At 38.8% G+C, this 27701-nt stretch overlaps 1 protein-coding gene across 3 annotated transcripts in view; it reads left to right on the top strand.

Annotated features, from left to right (window-relative positions):
- Positions 1-27701, top strand: part of ANKRD28 (ankyrin repeat domain 28) — a 120905-nt gene that overhangs the window by 19145 nt on the left and 74059 nt on the right. Inside the window, exon 2 of one of the 3 annotated variants that reach the window (XM_053939530.1) lies at positions 4906-4999. The exons of 1 other annotated variant lie outside the window; for it this stretch is intronic. In XM_053939530.1, the coding sequence (XP_053795505.1) occupies positions 4958-4999 (42 nt within the window). In that variant the 5' untranslated portion in view covers positions 4906-4957. Of the gene's footprint in view, positions 1-4905; positions 5000-25849; positions 27209-27701 lie in introns of those variants that run through there. One more of the 3 variants, XM_053939522.1, reaches the window with a different exon arrangement.

Here is a 27701-nt window from a genome sequence, read left to right as displayed (position 1 = left end):
GAGTACAGATGGTATGACTCATTTACACTTGTCCTAAGCAGGCAACGTACTTAACACCAAGTATGTGCCTCCAGCTTTTGATTCCTGTGAAAAAGAGTGTTTCCCTCTCACCACCCCAGCAAGAGTTATTTTGCTATGATTCAATCAGATTTTAGTTCACCTTCCTTTTAAAATTAGGGAAGCAGTCTATTATTGTTTCCCCTACCTAAAATGCAATTAACACTATTTTTAGAAGAAGCCCGACCTCTGCCAATTTTGCTGAGACCACTTTTAAATAGGAAAAATGAAGATGAGCAAATTAACGGCTCCATTGTTTGGATGTAGAAAATACACTGAGGTACTGTAGACCTACTCTGCTACTTTTTCAGGGCCTCTGGAATATAGACAACTGTTTTTTCCTAGTGTATGGGGAAGTTAGTGTATTCTGCAACTTGGGACATGGATAAATGGGCAAGCATTTTCCTTTTTGAAACAGAGTGGGTCTGATAGTGCTTCATTGTTGTCTAGACCTTGTATGACAGTCTTGAATATGATGAATGGTTTATCTTTCCTTTTTAGGAACAGGGATAAAAAAGAAATCTTAGAAAGCTGTGTGTGGTGGTGGTAGTAGTGAAATATTATTTCTTTTTACACAGAATCATTCTGTGGCGTCTCTTTTCTCCATGCCTCAGCTGAGGATCTGCTCTTACAGGTAATGTTGAGGAGCATGCAGTGTGTTGAAGGCACATTTGGCACTGAACAGCACTGAAGTGGAGCTGAGAGTTTGGGATAAAGTGCAGGTTGATATATAGTCCTGTGCCTTATTTGTTTAGCATTTAAGTCAGGCCCAAAATCAAGTTCCATGTTGTGATATAGAATGCTTTTTTTTTTTTTTTTTTTTTTTAAGGCAGTACATTTACTGAAAAAAAGGATCAGGAGCACATTTTCCCAACTTTTTGTAATATTAGTAATTTAAATGGGCAGAACTTTGAAGTTGTTTTTCATTGTCCCATGGCTATGTCTTTCTGCTTGCAAAAATAGTATAGCAGCTCTGTTTTTCAACAAAAACTTTGTTTTCTTGCAGCTTTTTCACATATATGCTGTTTCTCTACAAGAATTTGGAGGACCAGCCCTCCCTTAAAACTATGTAGGTGTTCATAATCAGAGAACTGTTTGTCTGCTCCCACCTGGAAGCTGAGCACTCTTGTTTAAAGCTCGTACTCCCTCTGATGGCAAACTGCTGCGTTTCTCTTGCCTTCTGTGTTCACTTTCATCTCTCTCTCTCGGTCTCCATTTTATCTTCTTGCTGCAATGCTGGATTAGGCTGTTGTTTCATGTATGTCCCACTGAAAGTGGAGTTTTAATGAAGCTGATAAAATTGAAGGGCCCTACCACACTGCATGTATACTAGACAACAGTAAGCTATTTGGTTAGGTAGGGAGAAAGGAGGGAGAGTTTATCTTCTCAGCTTGAATTTATTTAATATTTTTAACTACTGTAGTCACTCTTCTGTGGTACAAGTCATACTTACTTCCTAATGCTTAACTTCTACTGATGACTTTATCTCCCTGAAGCTTGCATATGAGTACTCTGCTCTTTTATGCTCAAATTCTTTGTTCCAGAAATCAATTGTTTGGATAATATCATCTTATGTTTGCTACAAAAACCCCTCAGTACTATAAAGACTTCATTAGTTGCTTTTGTAGGGGATCGTTACTAAGAAATGACTGTGTTTTAAATATTGTAGTTATAATAATAAAGGTCTAATATAGAGAAAATAGAACTGTTATTGCAACTTGTGTGTTAATGATGTGATAGTATATGGTAATCTTATGAATATATTTGGCACGTAGATTACAAATAGTAATCTAAACCAAAATTTTAGATTTTAGAATTCTAGCAAAACAAAGCTGTCTATCATGTGGTTACAAAAATGAGACATTGTATAGTTTGTATGTCTTTGTACATCAGTGTGTAGAAGACCAGTTTGAGAGAAAAGATAAGGATCCTGTTGGCCCTTTGATAAATGACCCTTTGCTACAACATTACTCAGTGGAGAAGGAAGTCAGCAGATCTTTGTGTTCTCACTGCATCTCTTTCCTGCTTCAGTAGTAGTTTCAAATGCTTCTTGAAAGCGTTTGCTAAATTATTTAATTATTATTAAATATTACTAATTTAATTAAATCTAACCTTTGCTTAACATCAATTATTTAAATGGGTAAAGACTATCAGTTCTTGTTCATTGTCACTGACTACAATAGCACTGTTGGGTACTGGTGTGTGGTGTTGCCTTTCACGTGTGATGCTGGCAAGAGCTTCAGCTGGTGGAAGAGATGTAGGACTGTAATGAGTTTTCTGGTGTGTTGTCAGGCCTTTTCTGGTGGCATGAAATCCAAGCCCATGGTGCACACAGGGTCCCCTATTTTGTTCACTTTGTTGGAACTGTTGGGATGCCAGGCTTTCAAGTATTGCTTCTGTTTTCTTGCTCAGCCTTGCACCTGTTTGGGAATACTATTTAGTATATTTCTGGCAATTTTGGTGGAGGTAGATGAACCTCTAAACATGTCAAAAAGACTGAAATAAAGCTCTTCTAATTTTGAGCCTTTAGTATCTCCTTGAATGTGAAGTCAGTAGTCTTAAAAATTTAGGTGCCTGCCTTAAATATATGAAGTGACTAGAAACTTCCAGGTATTCTGGCACTTGTAGGAGAGATATTAAAGTAGTATGTGCTGGGAAGCAATTTTGTGGTCTTGCTCAAGTGTTTTGGTTTTCTTTGGTGTGCTGCCACCAAGTGACAAGGCTTGATATTGCTGCTCTTGTTTTTTGTTTTTGTTCTGTTGGGGTTTTTTTTAAGAGTGATTTCCACTAATCACTCTCTTTTCTTTCTTTCAAACTGAAGAAGTTAGAATATTACTTTATGCTCCTGGTGCATTCGAATACAATATTCCAAATCATTATTCAGAATAACATGACTACTTGGAAAGTGACTGAAAATTTCTAGGATAAAAGAACTGTCAAAACTAAGCTTCCCCCCCCCCCCCAATCGTTCTGCTGTTGAGTTTAGATATTCTGGATTCTGTAAATTATTGTGGAATCTCTGTCACTAGAGATATTCAAGAATTGTCTGGATGCAATCCTGTGCCATGTACTCTAGGATTGAGCAGGGAGGTTGGACCAGATCACCCACTGTGGTCCCTTCCAACCTCACCCATGCTGTGATTCCATGATTGGAAATAATCTTCAATCCAAAACAATACAATGTAAGCACACGTCTGAAAATAAACATCAAGTATAAAAATGCTGAGATCAAAAAAACAGTATCTGGCAGATCAAAATGTATTATACTATTTGAATCCTACATTTAAACATTTCAGGGTATCTTTGGATGAACAATCTTACAAAAATAATCAGTATATTAAACCAATATTGTAAGCAACACTCAAAATGCTCAAAATACTTGCCTGTTTGCTAATCTATACAAAACTTGCTTTGCTTGGTAAGATAAAGGTTGTTGGTGTGTCTAAGGGGAGAGTGTGGCAGGTGGTGTGGGGGGTCATGAGGTGCTGGGGGTGACCTGACATCTGTGCAGCTCACACATGTGAGGTGTGCTGCCTATTTGACCTGCTGGGCACTGTGTTTGGATAGGAATGATGGTGGGGTGCAGAAATTAGAGAAAAGATGATGCATGGCTACTGATGGTTTATGCTCTTTATCTTTTGTTTCTTACAGACTTGAGTGCTATAGAAATTGCTGAGCAGTGAATTTATACTTTCTAAGAAAGTGAAGAAGTTTAAGACTTTAGTCTTAAAGCATTATTTGGGAATATGATTAGATGTCTGCTTTGTAGATGAGACCAGTAGCCAAGGTACATCTGCACAGATTAGCAAATCCTTACTAAAAGATGGATTTAAAAAGATGGCTGTTTAAAAATATTTCAGACTTCAAGCTCTTGCTAGGAAAGGTAGTCTCCCTTTATATCCCTCCCTTGGGAGTTTCCTGGCTGTTCTCTTGCACTGTTGTTCAGCAGATCTTACGGCAGGCAACTTTGGGGGCTGAATTAGCAGAAAACAGTTTTAGCTTTCTGCCAGTTGTTCTCTGTAGGTCAGCTTATGGGACAGTAAGGTAAATGCAGTGACAGCACAAAGAAAACACTGGGGACATGTAACTACAGCAGTAGTCCCTCTTTGTTCTTGGCTCTGCTGGAGCTGAATATGTCATGTGCTACTTTGCCCAGTTTGGAAAGGTGACTGAGGATGGTTTTTTTAACCTGATTAATTAATTTATCATTAAGACTCATCTAAACCATGTTTAATCATGCAGTTATTTTGGATTGTTCTGTACCTGCTTACCACAGCTGTTACCTTGCTGTTTATATTCTATACCCCCTCTTAACTATGAAAGCTGAATCTTTTGAGTTTTGCTCCCTGCTTTCCCCTTTTGCCCCTCCTCAGGTGGAAGGGAGGCATCTGTGAAAACTAGGCTTTCTTTGTAAATATCATGTGTAAAGGAGGAGGGGAAAACAGTGATTTACTTGTTTTGGTCCACAGAGAGGAAATCCGTCAGTAAAACCTAATAGCAATAAAGACCAAAACTGTTTATATAAATACATTGAAGCTTCCAGAGAACTCCTTTCTGGCACAGGAAATGTCACGTGTTGCTGACTATGCTGCCAGTTCTATCCCCAAGTATTGGCCTATCAATATGCCAGCTGTGCTTCTTATTTTCCAAAGAAAAAAATTAATTACCCAAGGTACAGTTTTGTTTGCCTCGGTAAACTATTGCAACAGTTTTAGCATACTTAAAATGTTTACTTATGAGGTGACAGTAGTTGTTCCTGTAAAATATATCCAGCATGTGATATATTGGGTTATATTTAAACCTAGTGAAAGAGGATTTAAGTTCTGAAATTTTTTTCCTGTAAATTAGGAATTAATTTTGCCTGTGGCCATTTCAACTCCAGTGTAAGTGTTCCTGTCTCATGATGCGTAAAGGCTGCTTCAGTCACGTGGCATTTCATAGGGTAAGATGCTTCTGTATAATTTTATTAAATGCTCTGTTTCCTGTTGTGTATTTCCTTGCTCTCCTAATGTTCTTCAAGTGCTTGTGTTATTTATTAAAATAGCAAAATAAGTAAGTTTAATTAAATCCACCATGTGTTTGATGACGTAAGATTCATTGGTTCCCCTTACAGAACAAACCTATAAAGGAATATCCAAAGTGTTTAGAACTGGTATTGTGGATAGACTTCTTAATTAAAAAACACTTCTCCTCCTAACTTTCAAAATAGTAGGGATGTGTAATTAAGCACTGTCTTTATTCTATTTAAGGTAAATATATCAAGGTTGTATGTTACCTTAATTCTGCCATTTTCTGGCTTGGTTTGATCCTGGTGGGCAGCTCAGTCCTATGCAGGCACTTGCTCATTCTTTACCAGTGTGATGGGGGAGAGAATCAGAAACATAAACATGAGAAAAGTCATGGGTTGAGATAAAGGTATTTCAGCAGGGAAAGCAAAAACTGTGCATACAAGCAAAGCAAAACAAGGAATTCATTCACCACTTCCCATAGGCAGGCAGGTGTTGAGCCATCTCCAGGAAAGCAGTGCCCCATCACACATAATAATGATGTGGGAAGACAAATGCCATCACTCCAAACACTCCTCTCTTTGTCCTCCTTCCCTCATCTTTATATGCTGAGTGTGATCTCATATGGCATGGGATATCTCTTGGGTCAGTTGGGGTCAGCTGTCTCAGCTCTGTCCCTTCCAGCTTTCAGATCACCAGCCTGCTTGCTGGTGGGGCTTTGTGAGAAGCAGAAAAGTCCTCGGTGCTGTGCAAGCACAGCTCAGCAATAACTAAAACAACCCTGTGTTATTAATATTGTTTTCATCACAAATCCAAACCACAGCCCCATTACAGCTACTGTGAAGAAAATTAACCTCTGTCCCAATACCAGTACACTGAGTACCTTAAGCTAGTGTTTTGTATGCAGTGTTTCTGTCCTTCAGGTGTTTGGACAAAGGCAACTACTGTAACTACCTATTTTGGCATATAAATAAAATGGATAAACAAAAAAAAGAGTGAAACTTGTCAGGATGTGATGCCTGTAATTTAACAAGCAAACTGTATGAGGTCATCTAGTTTGTGGCAGCACTTTTTTTGTTAACTGTATTTATTTTGATAGTGTCTGGATTGTAGAAGGCTAAGAGAAAAATTGGGTTGATAGAGCTGGTGATGGAAGCCTTTCAGAGAACACAAGTAGACTTCCATTACTGCTTTAGGGCCATGGGTGTGTTTTAGCTTTGCACCTGAAGTTGTATTTGGTGTAATTTCTTATATGTTGGGGAATTTTTGCTTCAGATTCTGAACTCTGTTTTATATGTTTGTCCTGGCTTAGGGCAAATATGGGAGACGTCCCAGTTTCAAGACTAAACATCATTGTTTCATTTGAAATTACAGATTTTTTTTTTTTTAACTGAAATATGTTTTCTTGTTTAGCCATGACAGTGACTCTTGACTAGTCTATTGCCTTCTGGCTTAGACTAGTTCAGCTACTTCCTTTCTTCCTTCTAGCATGGGAAAATAGATCAAGATTCTTTACCCTTAAAAGTAGTTCTGAAACTGTAAAAAGAGCATTAGTGTCAAGCTCTCTCCTAGGGCTAGAATCTCCCTAGAGGAGATTATCCTATGCTACTGTTGTCAGTGTGGTATCTATGGATTCTCTGAACAAAGTAGTCCCTGTTGGCAAAAGTCTAAATTACAGTTTGCTTGCATAACTGCTTTAGTGGTATAAAACCACGGTTCTTCCCAACTTGCACAGGCTTTCTGCAATTTTTTTTTTGTATAGGTCTCAAAGAAGTAGTTGCTTTACTCTTTATAGGGGCCAAAACACTTTTAAGCTGTTGCACTCTTTTTTGTTGATTCCTCTTGCTAAGCTGCAACACTTATGGACGGAAAGATATTTAAACCTGGCATAGACAAAAAAATCTTAAGAGCTTAGAGAAGATGTAAATCCCATCTTTATCTTGTCTGTTGAGGAAGAACTGGTTATTTGTTGACTATTCTGGATTTTTGGAAAAGCATTGTAGTTTTTTACTGCTTGACTTCAAAAGTAAATTTACGTGAGAAGCTAGTGTACATAATTTCGTATTATTACTGCTGAATAAAAGCTGAGAAGGCCAGTTTTGACCAACAGGCTGCATGTTCACCAGTTCTAATTAATATGGGTTTTTTTTACTCTGCTGGTTCTGTATTGAAGAAGCCTCTACTTTGAAAGAAGTAGCACCTACATGATTTTCTTCTGTGTTGCTACCACTAGGTTAAAAAACTGGGGGCTGTTGTCACTTAGCATGTTCTTACCCTATTCCACATACCGCTTCCATGTAGATTGGAACATAGAAACAAACAGCAGTAATACTTCTTGCCAATAATGAAAAGGTGCATTGTTCATATTATTTTGTTTTGAAAGCCCCAGATTCTGGGAGCAGTAACAATAATATTAGGACAATTTTGGTGACAAAATTGGTGGACAATTTTCCTAACTTTGCATTCTATAAGTTCATGATAGTACGATAGATTTCTAGGCAGAGGAATTGTTACTGGATGTAAGAGGAAGTAGTTTCAATATTTCTCTCTCTAGTCTCAACAACTTTCTGGATGAGGAAGATTGTCATGAAATGGAAATTTTTGCTTCAATGTGTGGGATGTGAACCTCGCTTAGTTCATTAAGACCTTTCATGCTTATACAGTAAGCCTTCTTTCTCTATGCATTTCTACTGCTTCAACATGTGACTTTCAAAATCAAACCCAGAAGCTGTGATTTGTCTTGGAGCTCCATATGGGCAAGTTTGTTCATAAAACTGAAGCAAGTAGTAGTCACTTGCTTTTCACAGCCCTCCCAGAGTTGATCTGGCCCTGGTCTCTGTGAGCTGGTCTCTGTTGGGACCTTGGAGTGGTCTCTTTTGGGACCTTGGAGCCTGGCAGTCCACGTCCCCAGCAAATGGGATACTTCTGGCTGGGTCCATACAGCGCCTGGGTTTGGCTGCTGGGGGCTCCCCAGTTGGGGTGCAGTGGAAGCCATCTCCCTTGTGAGTGACGTTCAGCAAGACCCACAACTTGCAGAGCTTAACAGTGTCTTTGGTTGGTAAGTGTTGCTTGTCGGTACTCCTGACTATACTTGCAGCATTTGCAGCAAAATTGTTAAAACTGGTACTGTTTGATTAAAGCTCTCTTTTGCAAGACACATTCCTGTTGAGACTAGTAGGGACTTCACATGGTTTCACTATACTCCTTTTGTTTTTGTCTGCAAGTTTCTGTAGTTGCTATGATTTGCACAGAGGTGTTTAATTTGGGATAGCTACCATATGGTTAAATGACCATGTCTTTCCAGGGTTTCAAGGTAAATTATATTCAGAATTTCATCTGAAAAGATGGCCAAACTCATGCTCGGCATCAGGAGAGAAATGGCGCACAGAACTCTTTCAGATCTTTGGTTAGAACAATCTCCCCAAACTGTTCCATTTATGTAGCTATTTATTTTGGGCTGTGACTGATATTTTCAAAAGTCTCCTCTATAAGGAATTCTTTGTTATAATTTTCTCTGCTATCAGTGAGGAAGAGGATGCATCGTTTTGCATCTGCTTGCCCCAGAAATTTGTAAACTTTGCATATAAAGTTGGGTCAAGTAGCCTAATGATTACGAAGCATCAAGATTTGTATAGGTGCTGGGTATTGGTCATTGTATTGTTTTTTTGTTCTTGTCTGCCTCCCCTGCCCTAATAAACCTTAATTCTCACTGAGAAGCTGTGTAACTGCTGTAACTGATACTCACTTAAATACAGGAGAAGTTCCTAACTTCTGGCTAGTGTGAGTAATTTGGGGTGTTTTTCTTCTTGAATCGGAACAATTTTATTGAATTATTATTGAACTTAGAAAATCCTGCAACTGGTAGAAACCTTAAAAAAATCCAACAAAAAATACATATAAAAAAAGTAGAACTAGCAAAAACCCTGAAACCCAGAGATGCTTCAGTTTACTGATACAGGTCTGTAATTAGGTTAAAAGTAGGCATCCCTTAGTAGGGAAGGTGCTGAGGTTTGCAGAACCTCTGCCAGCTCCCATCAGTCTATGCAGTCAACCTTTGCATCCTGATCTGGTACCGTGTGGCGAAGCCCAGTAGGGGTCTGCGACATTGTACCTTTCTGAGGGGTATACTTTAAGTTAGCCCTCACAGGGAGAAAAGTGGCTATATTTTCACTGGTTTCCAAGAGTAAAATTGTTCATAGCATTGTTGAAATGCTTCCAAGAACCTTTCTTATTTTCCCCAAGGAGGGAGGAATCCATTGGTCTGTTTCCCTGTATAGAATGGTTTGAGTTGGAAGGTTCATCTAGTTCCAATGCGTCTTCAACACGACCAGGTTGCTCAGAGCTCCAGCCAGGTCTTGAACACCTCCAGGGATGGGGAGTCCACAGCCTCTCTGGGAAACCTGTACTTCACCACACTTAGAGAAAATAATTTTTTCCCAATATCTAATCTGAACCTGCCCTCCTATAGTTTAAGGCCATTCCCCCTTGTCCTATTACTCCTTACCCTTAAGAAAAGCTTCTTTCCAGCTTTCTTCTAGGCCCCCTTTAGGTCCTGTAAGGTTGCTCTAAGGTCTCTTTGGAGCGTTCTCTTCTCCAGGCTGAGCAGCCCCAGGTCTCTTAGCCTGTGTTTGTAGGAGAGAGGTGCTACTGTCCTGTGTGATTGACTTTAAGGCTCTCCCCAGGGCTCATTGTAACAAGTCAATGCCTTTGTTGTGCTGGGGGCCCCAGAACAGGACACAGCACTCCAGGTGGGGGTCTCACTAGAGCAGAGCAGAGGGGGAGAATCATCTCGCTTGGCCCGCTGGCCATGCAGCTTTTGATGCAGCCCAGGACACATTTGGCTCTCTGTGCTGCAAGCACACATTGCTGAATTACAGTGAGCTTCTTGTCCACCCACACACCCAAGTCCTTCTCCCCAGGGCTACTCTCAATCCATTCTCAGCCCAGTCTGTACTTGTGTTTGGGATTGCCCCAACCCACATGCAGGACTTTGCACTTGGCTTGTTGAACCACATGAGGTTCACACAGGCTCACCTCTCAAGCCCATGAAGCTCCTTTACTCCAGCATGTTACTGCACCACACCACGCATCTTGGTATTGCTGGCAAGCTTGCTGAGGGTGCACGTGACCCCACTCTCCATGTCACTGACAAAAATGTTAAGAAAGATCAGCCCCAATACTGACCCCTGAGGGACATCACTCCTCAGTGTTCTCCACTTGGACATTGAGCTGCTGACCGCAGTTCTTTGAGTGAGGCCATCCAGCCAGTATTTTATCCACTGAGTGGTCCATCCATCAAATCCACATCTGTCCTGTTTAGAGGCAAGAATATTGTGCAGGACAGTGTCAAATGCTTTTCACAAGTCCAGGAAGGTGATGTCTGTTGCCCTTCTCTCATCCATCACTGCTGCAACACCATCACAGGAAGCCAGCAAATTTCTAAGGCATGATTTGCCTTCAGTGAAGCCAGTGCTGACTGTCACCAGTCACCACTTTATTTTCCATATGTCTAAGCATAGTTTAAAGAAGGATCTGTTCCATGATCTTGCCAGGTACTAAAGTGAGGCTGACCAGCCTGTAGTTGCCTGGGGCTTCCTTATTACCTTTTTTTAAAATGGGAATTATATTCCCCCTTTTCCAGTTAGTGAGAACTTCACTAGACTGCCATGACTTCTCAAATATGATGGATTAGCTTAGCCACTTCCCTTGGAAGTTGCTTTAGGACCCATGGATGTATCTTACCAGGTTCCATGGACTTGTGCACCTTCAGGTTCCTTAGATGATCTCGAGCTCGATCTTCTCCTACAGAGGGAGGTTCTTTTTTTTTCCCCAGTTCCTGGTTTCACATTCTGCAAATTGGGCAGTGTGGCTGGAGCGCTTGCTGGTAAAAACCAAGGCAAAATAGTCACTGAGTCCCTCAGCCTGGGTAACCAGGTCTCCCGTATCTTTCCTGAGAGAACCTATGTTTTTCCAAGTCTTTCCTTTATTAATAATGCACCTAAAGGAGTTTTATTTTTTACCCTTAATGCCTTGAATAGATTTACCACTGCCAATACTTCAGCTTTCCTAACCAAATCCCTGGCTGTTCAGTCAATTTGTCTCTATTCTTCCCAGGCTATCTGTCCTTGCTTCCACCCTCTGTAAACTGTTTCTGTTTGTTTGTCCAGAAGGTCCTTGTTATCCCTGCAGGCCTTCTGGTGTTCCCGAACTTTGTAGGGATACATTACTCTTGAGCCTGGAGCAGACAATCTTTGAATATCATCCAGCTTTCTTGGGCCTCTCTTCCCTCCAGGGCTCTCTCCCAGGCACTCTACTTAGGGGATCCTTGAAGACACCAAAGTCTGCCCTCATCATGTCTGAGGTAGTGAGCTTGCTGTGTGCTTTCCTGGGTGCCGTAAGGATCTTGAATTGAAGATCAAGTGGACTGTATACCATCCTGTTAAATGTCTTTTGTTAATAATAATAATAATAAAGTGGGTTCTGTTTTGTACTGCTGGTACCAGTTGTATTTTTTCAGATTTGAAGAGCGGCATCTTCTCTTAGTTCCTCAACATCACACGCTACAAACCTGGAGACCAAGCTGCTTTGTGGTGTAGATGTCCTCCTATAATTTGGGGCCTGTGTGAAGATCAAGTTCCAGATCTGTCCCCTCATCTGACCTTTTACAGTTTTATATGTCTAGTGGTTGTTTTTCTTGACTGACCTGACATGTAATCAAACTAGAGCAACTTTAGTGCAAATCATACTGTTAGAGAAAAATGTCCTGATTAATGTCCCAGAAGAAGACTTATTTTCCCCCTCTTCTCCTTGCATCTTTCCTGGGGTTGAAGTGGCTGTGAAGATAATGGTTTATGGTAGTTTAGTTTAGAAACTGAAAACCATGGTAGCTGATAAACCTTGTTTTGTGCCAATACAAAAAGTGATGCATGTCCTTATTTAGAAATACTGGAAACACATTGCTAGCTACAGTATTTCCAAAATGCACTTGCTGAAAGATGGGTGATTGGTTTTGGAGTGGAGCATGCAGTCCACTTTAAACATATTATGGGAATTGTTTATGCCTGGAAATTGTTCTTTTGGGGTAAATTATTCAGGAAACTGGGTCACCAGGCAGCTACAAGCTATCCAAACACATTGGTTGTGTACAGATAAGAGACTTTAACATATCCTTTATTTGTGTAATGGGTACCATAATGGTGCATGTTTCTTTCTTTGAATTTTCAAAATTTCAGCACCAGCTATAAAATACTGTGCTGCTATATAACACTTAGGGGGCTATAACTTAAATTACTGTGTGGATTAAACAGATGAAAATAAAATTTCTTTTTCTCATAATCTTAGTAATACTGGGTGGGTGGAGGTTCATTGTTGGTTTGGGGCTTTTTTGTTTGTTTGGGTTTTAAAATTTTTTTCTTTTCCCTATATTTTTAACTGATTCTGGCACCTGATAGAGAAAACTTGAGTCTGAATTTTTGCTGAGTTTTAAAGCTGTATGCCTGTGGTACTTAGTATGTGTGGTCTAACATTTGTGCAGATGTTGTGGTAACTCTAATGCAAATAAAGGGGAGCAGAATAAGTTTTAAGTGTGTTACCTTGGATTCTTTCTCCAGTGTGCACTTCATGATGACCTCATCTTAATCTTTTATAAATGTGACTACTTGTGATATTTCCATTGCTGCTGACCAGATGGTGATAGTAATGACTGAAAAATAAGCTCCCTTCCATGATGAATGGAATTTATTGGCTGCTGCTTTTTGGCAGGGGTGGGAGTTGTGTTGTAAAAATATGCTGACTGGCAGTTTGCTTGTTCCATCTCTGTTAAAGCCAGGAGTTCTGTGGGACAAGAAGTTCATTGGATGTTTCTCTGATATGGAAGGTGAATCTTTTTGTCCTTCTTGATCACATTTCAATGCTACAGGAATTCACTTCAATATATGAAAAACAAAGCTTATATTAAGTAAAGAGTAAATGCTTGAGAATCTTTTCCCTTAGACTTGGTAAAGAGGTGGTGGAGTAAAGGCTCATTTTACATTTACTTTGAATAATTTTTTTTTAAACATGGAAAGTTTTAAAGATTTTGCCAAAATATTAATATTGTATTCATTAATATTATAAATACTTTGGAGAACAGAATTCAAGTGTTCTTTCTTGGAAGGTCAAGAAATTTGAAGTAGCATCTCTAAAGCATCTGCTTTTCATTTTTATGAATGAATATCTTAAAATCAATATCCTCTAAATGGCTTTATCCTGCATATTTAGGTAAAGATAAATATTTCAAAAGAATGAGTCTTTTTTTCTGTGGATATTAGCATTTCTTGGATAATATTAATTCAGTTAGCTCTACGGTATTTTAAAAGAGTTGGTAATGTCCCTAGCAAATAACATTACAGGCCTATTACATATATATTACTTTTTATTTTTCACAGTTGAAGACTTTATAATTTTAGTTAGCAAGGAGCAGTTTGTCAGATTATCAGTCTTGAGATATGTAGTGTGTGACTTGACTATTTATGTAGATATGCTGCAGAGTTCTCAATCAAGAAGGAAGAAATAGCAGAGGTTTGGTGTTTTTTTCATACATATCACCCTGTTGGAAAGAGTGAAAAGTAACACACTTCTCCTTCCAGTATGAGAATCTGGAGGAAGTAGTGAATTTTATTAATATTCTTAGGTAATCATGTGTGTAACTTTGAAGGTTTTCATGTACTTCAAAGAGTGAAAGGCTTTTGTGTAATGCCAGAAATTTATCCAGGGGCTATTTCTGTCATCTGGGGAGGAACATTTCTGGTCTCATTCTTCTTATAGCAGTAGTCCTATTTATCTTCCTGGTGTCTCTGTTCTGTGAAGAGTTACAGCAGCTTTGGTTGCTTCCCTGCAGTTTGCAGGGTCTGAAGCTGGAGAGAAAAGGTACTTTGTCCTTCTGTCTTCCATGATTCAGTGTTTGTGGGGGGCAGAGTTTCTCACTGCTCATGAAAAATTAATGCTAAGTAGTTTCTTACTAAGAGAAAAGGAGCAATAGACCAAATAATGTCATATTAAGACTGACATTTCTAAAGAGAACATTTTATTGAAAGAAAAAGAAATTAATTGGAGTTTTTAAAAAAGAGAGAAAAACAGAACTAAGAGAGCGTAGACCTTAAGTATTTTTTAAATGGCCATGAGGTGTCAGTGTACATCCAAAAAGAAACTTGGCTGTTCAACACTTCTTCTGGAAAGATAGTTGCCTTTATTTCCTAGAGCCGGAAATAAATCTCTAGGGGACAAGGTTACAACAGCTGAGTCAAGACTATAAAAATTTATATCTGCCTGACTTAAAGATTACGTTTGCATAGCTACGTGGTGTTTTTTAACCAAGATGTGTAAGTTTATTGCTGTATTTCTAGACTCTAGTTTAGTTTGCAAACCAGTTCATGAGTTCAGTGGTGTTCTCTCTTCACTGCCCTGCATTATGAGCATGCTGGTTGCATGAGGTGTTTTTTGGGGAAGACACTTCACAGCTTGCTATATAAGATACAAACAAATAGGACTATTCCTAACCATATTACTGACTTGTTACTAAATATTGAAGTCTTCCTAACATATTTTATAGAAATCTGGTATCTGTTTTTATAATAAGCCTTTATATTTAAACTGCTTTTATTTTATAATGCTTTTATAAAATAAAAGTTGTCTTGCCAAGAAGAGGTAGAAAACAATTGCATACAAGATGACCTATGGCCTCGTTTTTGCCACAAAACTTGACCAAATACTCTCCCTTTTTATACACACTTATTTGCTGAGTGGGGTTTGGTTATTTGTAGGTTCTAAGACATCTAATCCTAAAGGAGTGTTAGAGGCAAAGAATATATAGAAGTTCATTTTCTTAATATTTTGAATAAGTAATATGCAGCTCATGTGTACTATGTATTGTGTTTTGATACCATCTTTCTGATTCTGTATGATACTATTCCTTTATAAAGCAACTTGCAAAATTTACTTTGCAAGTTCTCCTCTAGGTGTCGTCTTAATTGAATAAATCACTGATTGAAGCCAGTGTTAGGAAGATTTTGGAAGACATGAAGCCCAAAATAATCCTGATTGAAAAAAAAATACCAAGCCCCCCCAAACTCTCAAGTTTTAGATAATGCTGGATAACTTTGTAAAAGTTGTAACTACATTGTTGTGCTTGTATTTAATACATAAATTGCTTTTGTCTGGATTCTGGATACTTAATTGGCTTTGTTTGCTTTTTTTGAATTCTGGGCCCTAAAATTCTCTAGTATTTTCTTTATAAAGCCATAGGCTTTATAAATAGTGTTAGTACTGTAGGGACAGTTTGATTAACACAATCTGTGAAATTTCTATGTTGCAAAATGCTTTTTTTTTTTAAAGGAAATTTACCAGGAGCAATTTATATATTGAATCATGGGAGGAGAAACTTAGTAATTCTTTGCACGACTATGGTTTTGTGTAATTTGAAAAAAAATTGAGTGATATACGTGGTTGTAATAGTGTCCAAGTTTGGAAAAGTTCAGGTGTCAAGAAAACTATCTTGAGATATTTTAGGGAAAATACACGGAATGGAATAGTTCTGATACATGGTTGATGGAGGGAGCTCAGTTGATGGGTGTGGGTTTGCAAAGCCGTCTCATCACTGTCTGTTGCAGTGAGCAGTTTGAATGCTCCCACTGCTCTTTGGCAGCTTCAGGCCTGTGGTGAGCTGGCTCCCACAATTCACCAGCAAAAAAAAAAAAAAAAAAATAGAGACAGTTGGGTCATACAAGTCGCCTGTGCTGGCTCAGGAAAGGGATGTGAATGCGCAAGGATCATGCAGGGAAGGGAGGAGTGAAGAGTTGGTCTGGTGACCAGCAGTTAAAATCAGACGAATACACTTTTTCAAATGTCACTTAGGAAAAATACCAAAACAAACAAACCTACAAACAACAAACAAATAGATTTCTAGGGTGGTAAGAATTAGCATTCTAAAGTAATATTCTGTTGCATTTTATGAAATTTCATTTGGTAATAGACTTTTTAAGCAAAGTGCTTTTTAATCTTCTAAATATAGAATTGAAAAATTGCTAGGAAAAGTAACTAAGGAGTGAAGGTTGTGTACATGCTCTTATCCTGTAGTGATGTGTAAGAGCCCTCCTCCTGAAGAGCTGCTTCCCTTATGGGCATTTTGGGGAGGACTCCTTGGAAGGTTTGAAGCAGACAGGGAAGATTTTTGTCGGCAGCTGTTTCTCCTTGTTCAGTGTGGGAGAAGCCACATCTGTTTTGGCAGCTGCAGAAGTTTTAGATGAGCTCTGTCGTCCTGTAGTGGTGCCTCTATGTGTGTGTGTGTGTGTGAATATGTGCATTTTATCCAGCTGTGTTTTATAGAGTGTTTTCAGCTGCCAGAAAGGAGCTTTTTCTTGGACATGAGGGAGGTGTAAGGGGCTCCTAAAAACTTCTAGGAAGTTTAGCTTTCCCCAAGCAGTAAATCCTGATGCTTGAAGCAGCTATTGACACACACTATTTTAAAGATAATCATAATTTGTGTACAGTGACACTGTTTACATACTGAAAAGAGAAAAAAAAAAGTGGTATCCATAGCAACTGGGATTCATTTTGCTCACTTATATACAGTGTTTTGAGTTCCTGGTATGTATGGAAACCAAAATTTCCCATGTGAGTAAGCCAGCTGAACTGTGGCTTCTGTGGTCATAGTCTATTCCTATCTACCCAAAACTGAATTAAAAGTATTGCACTAGTAGGAATGTTACATGCGTTTTTAGTATTATAATAGTTAAATATTTATTTAAACTCTTATAACTCCAAATCTTGTAACTTCTGCAAGAGAGAACTGATTTTTAAAAAGTTTTCTTTAAAAGAAAACTTTTAAATATTCTAAAAAAAATTAATGTATTCAGGACCTTTCCCTCCTCAACTCCATCCTGGGAAAAAAACCCTCACCATTAAAGTGTGCCCCCCTTTTCGCTTCCTCTGTCCCTGCAACAACACTCATTCCTGGGTGGAACAGGGAGGGGGAGACTGGGTTGTAGGCAGATTGTGCCATCACATGACTAATGAGCAGGAAAATCTGAACAGAAACTTTTAAAGTTTTTCTGTTTTCTTTTAGAGCTATGAAATAATTCAGCCTCTTCCTTCCCTCAGTATTATGGACTCCCTCAACTTTCTACTAGGGGAATTTCAGTAATGACAAAAGTATTGAATAGGTATTTTGAAGGAGCAGATTTTGTAGTCCTTTTCTTCTTAACAAAACCAGAGCTTTGTTTTGAATAGCAGAAATTGTGTGGTCCTCTTAGAAAATATATGCTGCTATCACTCTGTCATTCTAAATAGTTTCCTCTAGATAGTGCATTTTAGTTCTTTTACTTATCAGACTAAGTGAATAGCAGACATATTTGAAGCTGAGTAAACTTTCCTTCCCTAAGATGGTCAGATTTGGAAGTGTTCTCTTCCTGATGCCCTTCTAGTAGAGGTAAAGCAGCCTGTACTGTATAGTTGCTCCTACTTAGGTTTTGTCTTTGTTCCTCAGTCCAACCTGTGTTATTTCCCCTTCTGGTCATTTAACCACTGAATCCAGTGAGTGCTGTTTAATGCTTATTTGGGTGCACTGCTCTGCTCTGATTCTTAGTTTTTCACAGGGTGTTCATTATGTCTCACTTTTAATTGGTTGTATATTCTTGCTTCTCTGACTGGATTAACATTTTCTTAGTATTTACTGCTGAAATAACACAACTATGAGTCCAAACAAAATGTGGACTAAGATAAAACCCTGCTAATATTGCTGAAATGAGACAGGTAATGCACTGTTTGCTGTAGCAGCATATCCAAGCTGATTCTTGCAAGTACTGCTAAAATCAAACTTAAATAAGCATAATTAGCAGTTGGAAGTTGGTGAGCTTTCTGACCTTGGCTAGCAGAGATAAATCTACTGAGCTTCTTGGGTTTGTGCTTTGGGAGGAGGTGGAGGGGTAAAAAAATAAAAACCCAACTCCTTCGTTTTTACTAATTCTCTGATAGTTGAATGGTTCTGTTGAAAGTGGGTTTGTCAGTGTTGTTTATTTTTTGAATAGGCAACTGTTGTTTGTTACTTGAGAGAAGCAACTGGTTCTGGAAATGTTCTAAACTGATGTGAGTCATCAGTGAAGGATTTAAATAGTTGAATATGATGTTTGTTTCCTCCCTTCCATGGCTCAAAATGGTATGAATCATTTTTTTTAGTGTTTCCCAGATAATAGTCTGAGTGGAAGTGGTATGTGTTTCTGACTCAAGTTCCTAAATGTTGGTGGAGCACTCCCAACCACTGCTGATTTTGGTCATGTGGGAATTCCATAGGAACTCCTGACAAATGTACAAAAGCAAACATTTTGTAACGATGGCAACTTACCCACAAGGATTGATGTGGTTGGTGACATAAAACTTTGAAAGTCCTCTTCTGACTGGCATAACTGACTTGACTTTTCTGCCTGAAATGTGTTAAGTGGTATAGGATAAAAATTCAGTAATGAAAATCGCTTTTCAAGTGCGTAGAATGTCTTGTAGAATGCTAGAATTTGTGTTGCATTTTTATATGGCTGCCTGCTACTGTTCCAAAACTGAGGTGTTTTTTATGAACCCACATCTCTGTAGTTTCATATGCTCTTAGCCAATTTCAGGTTTCCTTGCTCTTTCTACATAACTTGGAGCATCAAAAACGATGCATACTCCAGTGTTAACTGAAATTGTGCTGAAAAAATTAGTGAATTTTACAGGGGAAAGAGAAGGGTAAAAGGAAAAGAATGGGCACATGTGTGTTAAAGAATGGTATTAGGAGGATAATCTTGATGTAACCTGGAAAGGACTAACTGATTTGTCTGTCATCCCAAGCTTATCAAACATGCTGCAATGAAAGGTTTTATATGTCATCAATATAGTGGAGATTGGGATTGAATCAGAGTGGTTACTCACCATAGGCAGCAGAGCAATTCTCATTTCTAGAAATCTATCCGACTACCATTTTCTTCTTCAGAAGCTCAGCAGCATGGCAGGCCAGCAGAGTTTTAATGAGGAAATGATAAACCTTATGCCAAATTTCTTGGCTTCAGTGAGAACATCCTCATTTTCAGTCTCAACACCAGCACTGTCCAGTGCTGAATCTGGGTGTTTTGCATTGTGCTGCCTTTCCTTTAAGGGGGTTTCCAGCATTCTAGCTAAAGAACCAAGGTTAGAAAAAGAGCAAAGGATTAAGGTTATTGGTTTATAGCCCATCCAGCTAAATGAGCCTCTGTGGGGAATCTGAGCCCTGCAGGCCAAATGTAATGTGTTCCTAATCATCTCCTGGAGAAACAGCAGTTTGTTCAAAAACAAACCAGAAAAGCATACAAATCTGGGGAAACTGGGACTTGTTCTTTTCCCATGTAGCAATGGAAGATCACACTCAGGGTTTTTTTGAGTAAGCAGCTGCCAGGTGAGAATTGCTTCTTTTCCTTGGGATACGAACATAGAGAATTGGTTTCAGTGCACCAGAGACAGAAGAAGTGTGTTATGCCATATATTAGAAAATCCCAAAGAATTTCTGGTATTCAAGGATGCAGTCTCTGAGAGGCTTGTGGTGCTTATGTGTGTTATAGTGTCTGTCCTTGAATCCCATATGCTGTTCACAAACCCTGTAATTCCTGCTGAAGAGGGAAGAGCAAACCTATTACATGGTGAAAAATAAGGCAATGTTATGTTGACCTTCTGTGATGTGGGCTAGTTTTTCTGTAATGAATAATGAGTTTGATTTTTTTTTTCTCTGCGGGAACAGAATTGCAGGAAGAAATTTTCAAAGAGGAAATATGTAAAATCAGCACTTCCTCTGTTCATCTTGAGCATGACTATAGATCAGTAGAAAAGTAGATCAAAGGAGATGTACTAATTCTTCTCAGTATATGCGTGCACCCACAGGTCCAAAGGGAATTCTCTTAGTTGTTTTACCAGCTGCACTAATATAATTTAGTAGGATCATATTTTAGTTAATTTACAGGAGTGTGTACAGAATTGGTATAAACACTTTCAAAACAAGGTGATAGATTATATAAAACTATGATTAGGAATTCTGCAGTTGTTCATTTGCTCCAGCCAAGCTACCTGTGTCTTCTCCTTGGGAAAATGTAGTAGCATTGTTCCCTGAAGCATCAGGCTGTCAGTGCCAGCTGTGACAGTGGGTTGTGCTTCCAATGTGTCTGGGTTTTTATTTTTGCTGTGCTCTTGCTGGCATTCCTGTCCAGCCTCACCTCCCAGCAACGGGCTGGGTGTGCTGCAAAAGGGTGGTTGACATGTGAAAGAGCAAACAGGGACTGCTGAGACTGAGTCTTTGATTTTGTTTTGTTTTTGTCAACTCTGCTTTTAGAGCTGGTGTGCACAGCTGAAATTGCTGCCCTCAGTAATTATTCCTGGAAGGACACTGTGGTTATTATTGTAATTTATGCCATTTTTAGTGCAAAACCTGGAATTGGCTGGGGACATGGTATGAGCTGGAAGGAGCTAAGGAGGCCAGAAGATTTGCTCCTATCAGTGTCTCTTCTGTTTTTGCTCTGCCAACAGGTGGAAATACTTTCAACAAACCTCTGGGCCTTGCTTTTTGTATTATGAAAACATTTTTAAAAGCTGTCATGCTTGCAAAAACCTTAAGTGTACAACTAATAATATTGTGTTTGTGTGGGTTTAACAAATGCTGAAATGTTTTGCCTGCTTCTCTCTTTGACTAAACAGCTATTTTAAGATAATATCTTCGCCATTTTCCAGCAGAAATCATCTTCTCTCACTTACCTTCTCCCAGAAAGAAAAATTGCTTAAAAACCAACCTGTCTTCTGTCCAAAATCCACGCCACAGTCGCTAAAGCAGTTTGTCAAGGTCTTTGTCTTCATGGATGCAAACTTACCTTAACTGTTCATAATAATATATGTGGATAGGCGCACCTTTTTGTGGTCTCTCTTTCCTGAAACAGGAGTTGTTTTGACTTCTAGTCAGTTTTACAAGACTGACAATACCACCATCAGACTCGTGTGGTTGTTATTTAGAAAAGCTGTTGGATGTAATAGCTGCATTCTGTTTCTCAAAAGACAGAGAGGTGGCTGCTGTCAGGTGCAGCTGATAAATCTGAGCACACACATTTTCTACAAAGTACCTTGAGACCAGTGACTTCAGACAGACTAGAGGACTTCTTTTATGTACTGTGTGTTAACGTAAGAATGAATTGTTGATTTTGATTTACAGGGTTGTTGAAAGTGCACAAAGTACCTCCTCCTGCCAGTTAATTTAAATGCGGCCTAAAAGGAAAGTGTGCTGGGTGGTATCCTAGCTAGAAGACATGTTGGAAGATGCAGGACCCTCATATTTTCACTTTCTTTTAAGAGAAATAGGAGTTGCATTTGCTTTTCTGGATTTTGGTCTGTGCACAGTTTGATTGTTAGACTCCATATTTTGAACACCAGAGATAATTTTTTTCATGTATTTACTTATCTTGTACAGTGATGGCTGTATGGTCCTTCAGCCGAGAGCTTGTCTGCAGGTGTATTGTTCAGACATACAGAATAGAAGTCTTAAACAGGAAATTGCTTAGTAGACATTTAACACTTTCCAGGTTTATTGCTCTTTGGTCAGATGATATTTTTAACATATTACTGGGTGTTTAAGTATACAACTGAAGTTTGTGTCTGAATCACAGACATTTTTTATTATTAATTTTTCTTATGTTGCTCCAAATGAGAAAAGTTAGAATGAATGCTGGATTATTTTTCTTCTTTGTGTTTCAGTTTCAGCTGAAATGGCTTTTCAGATACTGGATTTTGTTAATTGCCAAGTGTTCAAAGATAGTATGTGACTATGTGAAATAGTCCTTTAGATTAACAGAGCCTGCATGAGAAAAAGTAGGAGTTGCCTATGGTATCATGAAGTGCAAGCAGAGCTATTTTGCTTGTCCTTAGAAGTAGAACTGTGGAGTCCAGGGGTTAAAACTATTCTGCAGATGCAGATGCTCTGGAATAAACAGAACAAAACTGTGAAGAAAGGTACTAATTTCTTGCTTTAGACTGTTCTCTTTCCTGACTCCACCTCATTCCCTCAGGAGTGGGGAGGAAACAGCAGAGGAGTTCAGATGAGTGACTCATGAGAAGTATTCTAGAAGTATTGTAACTTATATTCATGGTGATGCTGAACACTCATCTCTGTCTGTATGTGATAAAATCAGCTCATACTGAGGCATGCCTGTTTACATAGAGCTATAGCTGTTAAAAGCAATCTTTGTCTTCTGAAGAAATATACAGACTAGGTATTTGCCTTGCAAAGTTGATATATGACTTGGTTCTAAGTTTTTTTCATTTTTACTGGAACCTGACAGAACAATTTCGTTCCTTTCCTAGATCCTTTTAATCATACAAAATATTACCTGAAACCAGTTGGATTAACCTCAGCCCAGAAAAAAACTCGGTAAATGCTGATCGGCAAGAGAGAAATCTTTATCTGAGTAGATTCTTTGATATTGAATGTCCTTTGGTTTTGGTGTCATCAGCAGTGCTGCTCGTTTGTTCCTAGAGAAGAGGGCAGATCCATAGAAAAGGTTGCTATTTTTAGCTGATTCAGAGTTCATGTTTTTTCTGTCTAGTGTAGATGGCAGACATCTGTGTTTTAACCTGCAGGTTGCATTCTTGTAATATATTCTCTTTATATGCACACATTAAAGACTCTTGAAACTTGATTTACTTAAAGACAAGTGTAGTTTGAAAATTACAACACTTTTTTTTTTCCTTACAGCTACCATGTCAACAAAAGAGCCTTTATTTTTGCAAAAATTCGTATCATCATTGCACTTCTTAAAATTTGAGAGTTAAGTGTGGAGATCTTACTTTGCTAACAGATCTTGTGGAGTTCATCAGATCACTGCTCAAACCCTTGTAGACATGGACATAGACTTTTTTTAAGGCCATTTTTGAGCCTTCTTTCCTGCTTCTCATTTCATAAGCTTTTATATTGGAAATAGATGACATTTGGAGAAGATGGATGGTGATGACCTGCTGTCTTCAGTTATTTTAAGTTTTATTAATACAAACTGTTTGAGATGCAATGTTCTTTATACCTTCGCAAAGTTCTGTTATGATTCCTAAATTAGTTTGAGGAACAGAAGCTTAAATTAATCATCTTGAATTTACTCTGCTTTTATTCTCTGTTGCTATTAACTCTACACAGAAAGTTGTTAGTCTAGATAAGCTGCTGAAAAATTGAAACCTTAGTTTGGTTTCTCACAGTAGAATTCTAAACAGCTTTTGGGTTTTAGAAGACCTCTTAGGTAACATTGGAAACTGCATTTTGCACACCAGAAGATACTTTGGATGGTTTTTTGAAGATGAAAGAAGAGGTGATTAGAGATGCTGTTTGCATTGAAGTGAAGGCACAGCTTTTGGTTGAAGGGCATGTAAGGGGGAAATGCCAGTTAATTGTGACCAAAAATGAAATATCCAGAACTGGGTTTTCCTTTGGTTATGGAAACAATCGCACACACACAGTCCTATCATAAGCAGGGTGTTTTTGCTTACTTACATGGTTTAGACTGCTATGGAAATCAATATAATATTGACTCAGTTGTGTTGGTTGTCTTTCTAATGCAAACTGTGATGTACTGGCTTTTAACTCTCTGTTGTAATGTCACAATTCAAAACATACAATGTTAGGTGAGATGTTAACTTGCTTTTGGAAATAATTTATATTAATTGTATTATATATAAGATCGCTAAAATAATTATCAGAATAAATTAAAATGTTCTGAATTTTCACAATTAACTGAGTGTGAAAGCTACTTTTTTAAGGTAACTTGAATTTCTAGCTGACTTTGGAGCATTAATTACAAAGGTAAAAAATGGACCACATGCAGATAATTTGAATTAAATTAGGCATTATCTCTATGTAGCACTGTGTCCAGTTGGTAATTCCAAAGAAAGCGTATGGAACCCTTGGCATTTGCATACTGTATAAATGTACTGACTCTTGAGAAGTGTTCATTTACACTGAACGTATGGGCTTAGCTGGAAAACCATTGTCTAGCAAGAGTGTGTGTATCATATGAAGCTTGAGTATGCATTTTGCCAGTATTTTGCTTTTACACATAAAATCTGAGTTTTAATTTTTTTCAAATGCATGTTTAGTTACGCAAATAAGCCAAAGTGTCTGTTCCTGAGGGCATTTTTCACAAATAGAAAGCAAGCTATTTTCTATGTTGTGGTTGTTGTGTTCCATAGCAGGCAGTAGGGCGTTGCAATAGCTGAGCTTTGAGGATGTTCATAGTTTATTAGAACTAGTTCTGCTGTGGCCAAGAAGAACATGAGTTGTCATATGTACTCAGGTGAATCTGTGCTGTTGCTTTTTAATAAATGGCTGAAATGCTAGAACAAAGCAGCGTGGTGTACAGATCATTGTTTTTTTTTGTAATTAAGACCAAAAGGATGAGATTTCAAAACAACTGGACTCTATGTAATGAACAGAATATATTTATAAAGTTATTTGTTAGTCTTGAAAAATTTTAATCTGAAATGTCATGATGAATCAGAATCTGGTGCTATATTCTGCCAGGTCAGGACTCCAGAGGTCAGGGAGCCCTTGCCCAAAGTATTCTTTTGCACTTAGAAAAGTTTCACCTGCATAGTGTCAGGGGGAAAGGGAGGTGTTTAAGCAATTCATTATATTACAATCAAGCTACTGTAGGCATTTTTGCAAAAGAGTTCATGTAAGCTTTTCCTGTCTGTACCCCCCAAAGGTGGAAATCAGTATGTCTATTTATAGCCAAACCATTTACACACCATTTAAACCTGTCTTTCTCTCTGCTTGGATTTGTGTGTGAAACTTGAGTGCAAATACTTTATTGAAGAGCTATAAACTTGCTCACCATTGACAAATTCTGCTCTTAGCAGCCACTGAAGGACATCAGAATTGCCTTCGTGCTGCACAGCAGGAGCAAAAACCCTCCCTCTGTTCTGTAACACTGAAGCTTATCCAGCAACTTTTGACAGAAGCCATTTACATAATACACCCACGAGCCAGCACCATTTAGGCAGATTCAAGCTGAAGTATTTATTCAGCAAGTTGTAGGGCTTCATATTATACCTCATTATTATGGTATATTTTAATAATATTATATTTAAATTATACTTAATGTAATTTTTTTTTTCAAGCTGTGGTTGTGTTTGTCTGTACTAATTGCAAAAAACCCATGGCTTTCGTTAATAGCTGGCTTTTTAATAATCAGCCTATTGCTTTAAGATTTTACTTTTCATTTAATATTCAGAGGATTTATGTGGGGCATTTATTGTCTTTAGTGAGTTAAGTGAGGACTGTTTTGCTGTCTGACCAGTGCCATATGAAAGCAGTTAAAGTACTGGAATTGTTTACAGCCTAAAGTGTAGTTAGTCAGCACAGCCAGTACACCACATTTCTTTGCGGCTTTTAGTGGAAAATATTAAACAGTCGCTCTTTCTTCAGTTATAGAATTTTTATGTTTTCAGCTGCGTTAGTCACCGATCTGGCGCAGGCTGCAAAGACTGCCCCCAAAAAAAGCAAAAGGCGGGTTTTTTTTGTGCCAGAGGAAGTTACCCTGGGAGCGGTGGCTGGGTGCTCTGGTAAGTGTGACATGTGAGCATTACTAGGCATTGCACCCTGGCAGGCTGCAGGCGCTGCTCGCCAGGCTGCTGCTCGGGGGGAGCGCTGCCGTGGCACTGCTTGGTGCGCCACTCCTGCCGCCTCGGACAGCCAAGCTGTTTTTTGAGCCTTGCAAGGCTATCTGCTGATTGTATAATTTAATTTGTCAAGGAAAAAAACTGATAAGCAGAAGCTCTCACTGAAGAGGAGAATCAGGTTGGCGCAGTGACAGATGTTCGGATAAAGAAGTTGGCTCAGAGAAGATGTACAGAGTCTGATTTTTTTCTTCCTTTTTTTTCCTCCCCCTCAATCTGAATGAAGACTATCATGGGAACTGCATTCACATGGTGATCAAAAGAAACACTTGAGTGATGAACTGCTTTTGCAGAAGTCGTCTAAAGCAGTAATTTGAGCTTTTGTGTGCAGTAGCTAGCTTGTTTTGCTGAAGCATTCCTCCTCGACAGTATTTCTGCCTTACGCATTCCCTGATGGAGAAGCCACAGCTACTGCCTGGTGAAGGAAAAATGAACGCTCCGCTTGTGTCCCTGACGGAGTAGCACCGGCTGCACTGCTTTTGCTGGATTCAGCCGGCAGTATTATTCAAGGAGTTCATTGTCCCTGTGGTCTGACTCATTGCATGTAAATGTGCTGCAGCCGTGCTGCATGTTGCAGCTATTTTCTTGCATGGGAAAGAATTCTTTTCCTCTGGGCAGGTCCTGAATAACTGCTGAACCGAGATGTGCTTTTCTGTCTGGACTGTTTTTGACATTGAGAAAGGAAGTTGGAGAATGGCAGGATGATTGGGAGGCACGTTTCTTTTCAGTCACCAGAAAGCCTGTGAGGGTTGATCTAAACTGACCTTGCAGGAGTGGGAATAGCGGCGGCCGTCTCTCTCGGGGCAATTGTTCCTTGTTCCGTCCTCTGCAGGACAGAGTCGTGTCTTCTGCAACAATGACTTCACTGTGGGGGTAGAAGGACGCTGTGGAAGTTGTGACATTAACAAAGACAAATTTGCTTCTGAAAGGACAGCTGTGTGCGACAGTGAGTGCTGTTCGAATGGAATTGGATCTTGGGATATTTTTATCAGCTGTTCCACGGTTTTGTTATTGTGCTTTCGATGCTTAGGGACTTTTTATTTTATAAAGAACAACTTTTTTTCAGCAGTGTCTTGAACATCTCGTGGTGTTTTAAGTCTGGAAAATGAAGTGTGAGGGGGGATTGGAATGTCCCTTTCTAGATGGTAAGACACCAGCAGTAGCACTCACAAGTTTGTGAGGGCCTGTGAAACAGGTGAAAGTATTTCCTCTATGGTCACTACTGCGATACCTGCAGTCTGCTTCCAAAAATACCATTGCTGGCATTTTCTTGGTTGCTTTTGCTTCCTCAAACGGATCGAATGAGTCGAGTCTGTATTGTTGTTTTGGAGGAGGAGGAAGATGATTCTCCCACATTTATTTCCAGTTTACCTCAGGAAAATGTATCTGTACATCCATCACCCTCTGGAAACGTGCTGGTAAGGCATGTTGTTTGTTGGCATATTTCCTGTTTATAATGCTGTCTCAAATGCCAATAGCTATATTCCTAAGATAAGGATGAATACGTACGTCGAAACAAGACAAGGTGATACAATCTGCATGTAATAAAGATGGAAAAAGCTGAAACTTAGTGGTAGAATTTATGCTTGCAAAGGTCCTTTCTATTTCATGTAACCTTATTTATGGTGCGGCAAGAACAGGTCTCGATTCATGTGTAATAGCAGTGGGGTTTTAGAAGGCTTGGGAAAGTGTATTTAAAGTAAAGGGGTTTTCCCTGCTCCACTTCTCACTCTTCAACAGTACATTTATGCAGTACTACTTTAGAAACTGATGTGATCATTGTATTATAATCATATGCTATGTTTATTTTGAGAACTGATAGAGTATATAGTTATATCAAACGAGTAATTCTAAACTAAAATAAAAATTAACATAAGTCACAATCGTGGTATTAGTTAGAGTCAAGTTAGC

The sequence above is a fragment of the Vidua chalybeata genome, chromosome 1 (genome assembly GCF_026979565.1).
Source record: "Vidua chalybeata isolate OUT-0048 chromosome 1, bVidCha1 merged haplotype, whole genome shotgun sequence".
Classification (NCBI taxonomy): domain Eukaryota; kingdom Metazoa; phylum Chordata; class Aves; order Passeriformes; family Viduidae; genus Vidua; species Vidua chalybeata.
The sequence above is the reverse complement of the archived record's forward strand: the minus strand, read 5'-3'. Positions and strand labels throughout refer to the sequence as shown.